The sequence below is a fragment of the Glycine max genome, chromosome 10 (genome assembly GCF_000004515.6).
Source record: "Glycine max cultivar Williams 82 chromosome 10, Glycine_max_v4.0, whole genome shotgun sequence".
NCBI classification, from domain to species: domain Eukaryota; kingdom Viridiplantae; phylum Streptophyta; class Magnoliopsida; order Fabales; family Fabaceae; genus Glycine; species Glycine max.
Window position 1 is genome coordinate 41,961,118 of NC_038246.2, and position 7,527 is coordinate 41,968,644.

The following is a 7,527-nucleotide window of genomic DNA, read 5'->3' on the forward strand; positions in this document are numbered from 1 at the left end:
TATTACTTATGAGACTACCATCACTTTCATTTAGCTATTTATACTCTCATTAATAACTTAAAAGAATGTTTTTAGTCCTTTTAAAACAAGTGAGTTTTTATTTGTTTTTATAATTTTTTTTAATTTTTATTCCATGAAAAGTTGAAATTATTATTATTAGCTTATGTGTTTAATGAAGAAGTCATTTCAAGTGTCTTCCACAAGTGTTTTTGATACCATGTTAAGTCAATATATGATACTTTTAAAAGAAATTATAAATGCCTAAATAAATGTTATTTATTTACTCTAAAATGAACATTAAACAAAAATAATGATTTTAGATTTTATAGGAATTTTTTTATAAATAAAAGTTTATGTGAATTGGATTTTAAGAATTCAACCTCATGACTCAAGACTTAACTATCGGTTTGAGATACTTATAGATCGTTCACATCAACAACTGGATAGCTACATTCATGTGATAGTTTCAATTTTAACATTTTTTGTTAAAAATTACTTAATCAACTTAATTTAAGAAATTATATATAATGATATGTTCCTGACAAAAAATGTGTATAATAAGTAAATGGAAATGCTAATAGATTTATTAATTAATACACTTAATCAAAATTATTAAAAAATATATTTATGAGTAAAAGGGTGATAACAGAAATTATAATTACAAATTATTTGTGGGAAGTGTGGATACAAAAATAAAAAAGATTGCCAATAAACTCAAAACTTTAGTAGCAATTTTTGTTGTTCTTTTTCTTCATTAAGATATGGCTTCTTTAGCATTCTTATGTCTCAAAGTATAATGAAAGAGAACCCAAAAAATTAATAATATAATATAAGATTATATTGTGTTTATACAAATGAAAATAATTTATTTAATAAAAAAATTCGTATTTTAACTATAAAAAAAACATGTAAAGGAAGAGATTTGTTACAGAACTGTTTGTGGATAAGAAAGGCCAAAAAGGCATTAATTCGTTATAAGGAAGCTTCGATCTTTTTCTTTATTAGGAACCCTTTTCTTTACGGTAGCCAGTTAACGATTGAAATACTCTATAACAAGTATGTTTATCTTTTATATTATTCGTGTTCTTCAAGTTTGTTTGCATTACTTTCTAATTATAAAAAAGTTTGTATGCAATTGAGAAGCTTTGTTGTGATACCAACCATTGTACACCTTGTACGTTGTGTTGGGCAAATATCAATAAAATTCATTTCTTGCCTACAAAAATAAAATTGAGAAGCTTTGTTTCTATCATATAAATGTTACATTCGCATGAAAAATAAAAAAGGAAAATGAATAGTTAGGAAATTGTTGATATTTCTTGACTTTCTTCGACTGGAGAAGGATTGCAGTAGAGAAACTGCCACAACGTGCTTCTACTAAATCGAAATATGAAGGATTAAAGGGATTAGGACGATGAAAAAAATGAAAATGCTCAGTGTTATAAACTATAATTCAAAAAAAAAAGCACACAATTAAAAATTGAAGAAAACACACAAAAATGATATATTAGTTTATGACTAATCGTATGGGGCTACTTTGTATGGTTGAAATTTTACGAAGACAACAGATATTTTCTCAAATGATTATCGTTGAAAAGGAAAAATAGAAAAGGGAGGAGGGAGATTACACAAATAGCATCCATCAACTACTTAGATACCATTTATAGCAGGAATCAAACCCATATGCTTTTAAGACACGAGCTTATTCATTACTAACTGAACTAACCTTGCCTATTTTTATTTATAATTATCATTGAATAAAAGAAAAATAATAAATTAGATAAACAATTTCATATGAAATAGCATACAAATTTATCATTATCGTTGAATATGAATTTTTTTTCACCTTTGTTTTAATTTTTATTTGATTTAATTATTTATTTAATCTCTATAATTTCTAAACTTATCTCTTTTAATACATATAATTAATAAATGTATTTTGTAATCGCTGAAGATTAATAAAATGAATTTTTTAATCTCTAAAATTTACATTTTAATTTTTAAAAGATGTCTGTCCTTAAATTTTTTTAACTCTAATGCTTAAAGAATTTTAATGATAAGGATCTTTTGGAGATTAAAATGTAAATCTCATATATTAAAAAATTCACTTGTTAAACTTCGATGCTTATTATTAAACCTTTTAAAAATTATAAACACTAAATGAATAATTAAACTTTATTATTTATTTTCCATCATGTGTTTATTTTTGGATTGTGGACATCACTACGACTTCATGCTAAATAGCCTCTATGGTCCAATTTCTTATTAGGAATAATAATTAAATTTATAATGTATATTATATAACATTATAAAAATTTACGCTAAATCATATACTAAGGATCACAAGACCCTGGATGATTTTTCAAAGTCTTTAAATACGAGTTTAATTAATGTAAGTTCGTGTGTGTAAGCTTTTTGTTTTTTCAGTCAATGTAAATTTAAGTTTTTCCAATTTTAATTCCTAAAGTGTAAATTTACATAAACTAAAAAAAAACTAAAATTTATTCATATAATTTAGTTATTTTTATTAATTTACAATTTTTAGATACTAATTTCCCATAGTTTTTTCAATTACTTAAAATATAATATTTAAAAACACAGGTTTAATTACTGTCGGGTTCAACCATGATTAAGTTAAACCATTGAAATTTGAACTACTAATACCTTCACTAGTTCAATCATATGTTTGCTTTTAAATAAAATATTAGATCATAAAAAAAAGATTTAAATATATTTTTGTCTCTCAAATTTATGTTATTAATGTTTTTGGTTCCTTAAAATTAAATTTGTGTTGTTAGTCTCTCAATTTCTGACAAATATTTTTAAAATTTTTTTTGCAGTAAAAAAGGTCATAAATTGAACATTTGAACTACAAAAAATCAATATGAAGAGACTAAAAAGAACAATTTTTGAAATTGAGAGACTAAAAATTAAACTTAAATTTAGAATATAAAAAATAAAAATTACTCAAATTTGAGGAGTCAAAAGACTTATTTAGGCTTAAGAAAAATGTTAGTAACACACTCTTTTTGGACAAATTGTCTCTTATTAATTAAAATTTCTTCAAATTAAAAAAATAAGGATTTGATTGAATAAACTCCTTCAGAGGTAATTCTAGGAGAAAGAAAAGAAATAAATTTTTAATAAGCTAAAATTATCTTATAAATAAGTTTGGAGGAATTAATACGAGAGAATTTTACAGAAGCTAATATAAAAGAAATTATACAAATTAAATACGAGTCTTATCTTTCATTTGATAATTTCCTTAATTTTATAGTTTTTAATTAACCAATAAGAAAAAATAGTTAAAGAATGAGTACCTAACAGTTACATTTCTCTTGAATCTAATAAAATACCAAAGACAGGTGAGAAGTGAATGTTGCACAAGTAACAAGGAACAAACTAAATAGAAGTAGAGTTGTTCAACTTCTGCGGATGCATAATTTATAACTTTATTATATCAAGAAATTCAACCAAAGAGAAACTCTTATTCTAGCTATGTCTACCCATTGAAGGGGCAAACCAGGTGGTTAATCTATCACATCACACGATGCATAGTAAACAAACCAAACCAAAAGCAAATTGTGGCAGATACTCCTCCTTCCTTCCACTTGAATATATGAGACACTCAAACTCAACAGTTCAAAGCATCATCACGATGGCAGCACTTGTAGTTAACAGAAGACACCTCCATGACACGACCACACGTGGGATTTGGGCATGCTATGGTAGCAATGACACTTGAAGCTGAAGTGTAGTCCTCACATGGTTGAGTATCAGATATCTCTTTCTCCTTGGCATCATAGTACTCTTTGAAGGCAATGTCAAACCCTTCTCTCTCGAACACTTTCTCTTTCCAGTTTTGAAACTCTGCCACAGTCTGATAAACAGCCTGGCCATGACAAAGATGCTTAATGTTGTGTCCTTTGCTGAGAATGGCCCACCCTTGTGGGTCCCTTTTGAGGCAGAATAAGCACTTTACAATCTTCTGAATCTCGCAGTCCACTGCCTCTTGGTGCTTCTTGTTCTGCTTCTTCCTTTCCACGCCAATCCAGAAACTTGGAACACTGTTGTTGAGTTCACCCTTCCCCTTCCCCAGTTGATAGTTCTCTATTATGATATCTGCACGCTGGATACTCTGGTTCATTTTTATCTTTGACAACTCTTGTGTGAAGTTCTGCACCCACGTATTGTTGGCACCTCCATAGATAAAAATGTATCTGTTCTCCTTTACCTGATTCACATCGTAAAATTAAATATTTCATACAAGTCAATCACTATACCCTTTTTGTCTTTAAAAAATTAATTAATTTTAATTTTAGAACATGTAAAGAAATGCGCATTAAGTGAACTTTTATCTCTATAAACATATAAACAAATTCTGGAGTTAGAAGATTATAAATAAAAAAATGTTAGATATTTCATTAAAATTGATTATCAGCCAAATAAATAAATATTTCATATTAATATCACATTAATTCAATTTTTTTATTTTATTAAAATATATCTTCTTATATATCTAAAATAAATGTTCTTTTTTAAATTAGTATTCAAACATAAATCATTATATATTGTAAAATTGTTCATTTTTACGGTAATTATATATATATATATATATATATATATATATATATATATATATATATATATATATATATATATATTTAAAATAAATTTTAGTTGATTGACACAGTATGACAATTTATGAAAATTGAAGTCTTAATTTATGTATCTCAACACTAATTGAAAATAAAAATGATAAGCACTAAGTTAATCGAGTGTGTTTTTTTAAGCCAACAGAGAAAATTAATTATTTAAGAAGAAAGTTGAAAAATTGTAGTGTACCTGCAATCCTGGTGTTGCTTTTAGGATTAAATCCCAAAGCCACTTCCATTTCTGAGTAAGTTCATCACCATCAATTTTCCTGAAAGGGAAGGCCTCTATGCCCCATTCAAAGATCACTTCCAGGGCATTTCCATTCAATAGGGTACCTTTAGAGCTGAACAACGGGGCAATAGGCTGAATCTCATAATTCAATCTTTCTGTGTCTTTTATTATCTTGAGCCCTGGTAACTCAAAGAAGTATTCCACTGCGTAAAATTTGGTGCCACTCTTCAAAGCTTTGAATTGTTCCCTACTGCTTTGGCTCCACTTCACCACAATGGGGATCCATAAAATCTTGAAATCTTCTTTCTTGAAACCTTTTGCTTCTCTTGGATCCTCTTGCAATCTTTCATATATTGAATTCAATAGCGAAATCTCATCTTCAATGCTGTCGAGACCCGAGATGAAGAGCAACACATGTTTCTGCCTGAACACTTCAATGCCCTGTTTGAGACATAAAGTTAATAAAAAACAACATAATCAGTTAATCACTCAACTGGGTCTATCTCCGTCTCTAATTCCAACACATCCAACACAACACAAGTCACAAAACCAACTAACTAACCTTTGTTACTAGGTTGGTCCCTTCAAATATCTTGGGATTCTCAGCTCCCTTTTGTTGGGGGTAGATCAGAGCCTTCAAAAGGTCCACAATATCTTTCGGCCTGTCAAAGATGTTCCTGATGGTAATGTAATCTCGTACATTGGCTGCAACAAATAAAGACAAGCTTAGTATAGCGGTGTAGCCTTAATTGGTTTGAAAAAACAGGAAGCAATTATTTTATCTACCTATTTGCTCTTTGACTTTCGTAAGATGCATTGTCAACTTGTTAACAGCAGTGGAAAGCCTGAATGTATATTCTGATAATTTATAGTTCCTGTAAAAACAACCAATTTAAGTTATATAATGGGATTAGCAACACATTTTGCTGTCTCAGTCTTATTTTTTATTCAATGAATCTCACTTGTTCATTAATTTCAATCAATAATAAATAATAAAGAATCAGCATTTCTTTCACATTTTATGACACACATAATTCCAAAGTCAGTGGCATTGGTTTGGCAGTTTGAAAAGTGTTTCACATTATATGAGATAGTGAGTTGAATTCAACCGAGTGTGTGGATGAAGTAGTGTGAGGTTATTTTAGTCTGTCGCCTATAGCCTATAGTAGTCGTACTTGACTATTCAAAATAGTTTTTTTTTTTTCTGAAGATACATGTAGGTTAGCTAAAAAATTGTTTTGGATTAGTTTAATTGTAACTAAATCTAAATCGAATTGATTTTTTTAAAATTAGTTTAAGAAAAAAGAAATATATTATTTTATAAAACTAATTTGGTTAATTGAAAAGGAAAAAGAATTTTTCACGTTCTTCCTTTCGGGAAGGAAGGATTAGTAAAATTCTATTGAGTGCAATTTTTTGCAAACCTCCGAGAAAAGCATGAAAAGAAGGCTAGAATGGTACGACCGTCACCCCAGAATGAAAGGGCGTTAGTTTGATTAACCAAATTAATTTTCTTTTAAATATTTTTTATTTAAAAAAATAATTAAAAATTTTAGTTTAAAATTGGTTTTACTCTTAAAGCAGAGACAACTTACGATACACCGATGAGATTGCCGGTGGAAGCAACAGTGGAAGCAATTGACCAGTATACAACAACAAGGATGGCTTGAAAGGCTTCTGTCAAGTCAGGCACGTCCTCTGGATCATAGCCATCAGCAGCATACGTGGCCCACTCGTTAATGTGTTGAAACACTTGTACTACGTACATGACAAGTTCGCCAACAGCAGAGGCATTCCTGTTCTGAACTTGATTCAGCTGCCTCAACGAGTTTCCGAGCACGTCGTTTGTTTGAAACTGAGTAAGGTGAACGAAACTTCCGTACTCCAAAGACAAAGCAGCTATGGCTATCAGTGCCTTCGCATCCCAGGAGTAGCATTTCAGGTGTTGAAGAATCCACATTGTTGTTTGGTGCACGCAATGCGCAGCACTACGTGTGGATATCATCTGTGTCACCATTTTTTATATATACGTCAAATTAATTACATAATACAAGCTAGCCTTACCAATTGGATCATTAATTAATCCCATAACATGTACATAAAAAAAAAATGAACCTGGCAAGAAATCAGCTTCAGTGTAAGGAAATCTGGTTTGAAACTGGCTGCGGAAATCGGGGATTGACTCTGTAAAACAATTGAAAAGTTAAAAGTTAGATAGTCTGTTAAATAATAAGCATAGTAGTAGCTTTTTTATATTACGTGTTTAATTTATATAACTTCCTACAGACTACAGTAGATATATATGATGCTCTTTAAAAAATACTACTATAAGGGACATCAAATTATAAGAATGGTAATAGTTAATGATGTTATATGTATTATTGAAAAACTGAATATGATATTGACAAACATTAGAGCATGGAAGTGAATTACCCGCAGGACAATGTTGGAGACAAGGTTGTAAAGTTTATCGGTGTCGCAAGTTTCATCATCATTGAGGTGAGCCAGATAAACAATGTCAAGGATCTGATCATCGGTAAGATCAAATGGGTTGGGCAAACTTGCTCGATGTGGGATTGAAGTAGTGCCACTCTTTGAGATCAAAGTGGTACTTGAAGTTCCATTGGACAGTTGTGCCAT

General features: G+C 29.5%; 1 protein-coding gene across 1 annotated transcript; it reads right to left on the bottom strand.

The window, feature by feature from the left end:
* Positions 1 to 3,634: 3,634 nt before the first annotated feature.
* On the bottom strand, positions 3,635 to 7,527 carry SEO-F4 (sieve element occlusion by forisomes 4). Its single transcript, NM_001252745.1, has 7 exons — positions 7,321 to 7,527; positions 7,003 to 7,071; positions 6,483 to 6,892; positions 5,674 to 5,762; positions 5,450 to 5,592; positions 4,846 to 5,328; positions 3,635 to 4,234 (listed from the first exon to the last, which is right to left on the bottom strand). Exons 1-7 carry the CDS (start codon positions 7,525 to 7,527, stop codon positions 3,635 to 3,637), a joined length of 2,001 nt encoding a protein of 666 aa, NP_001239674.1.

Coding starts and splice junctions, on each gene's coding strand:
- SEO-F4 (NM_001252745.1), bottom strand. CDS start 7,527: ATGGCACAACTGTCCAATGGAACTTCAAGTACCACTTTGATCTCAAAG. Junction 5,329..5,449: donor GGACCAACCTAGTAACAAAG/GTTAGTTAGTTG, acceptor TGTCTCAAACAG/GGCATTGAAGTGTTCAGGCA. Junction 4,235..4,845: donor AAGCAACACCAGGATTGCAG/GTACACTACAAT, acceptor GATGTGAATCAG/GTAAAGGAGAACAGATACAT.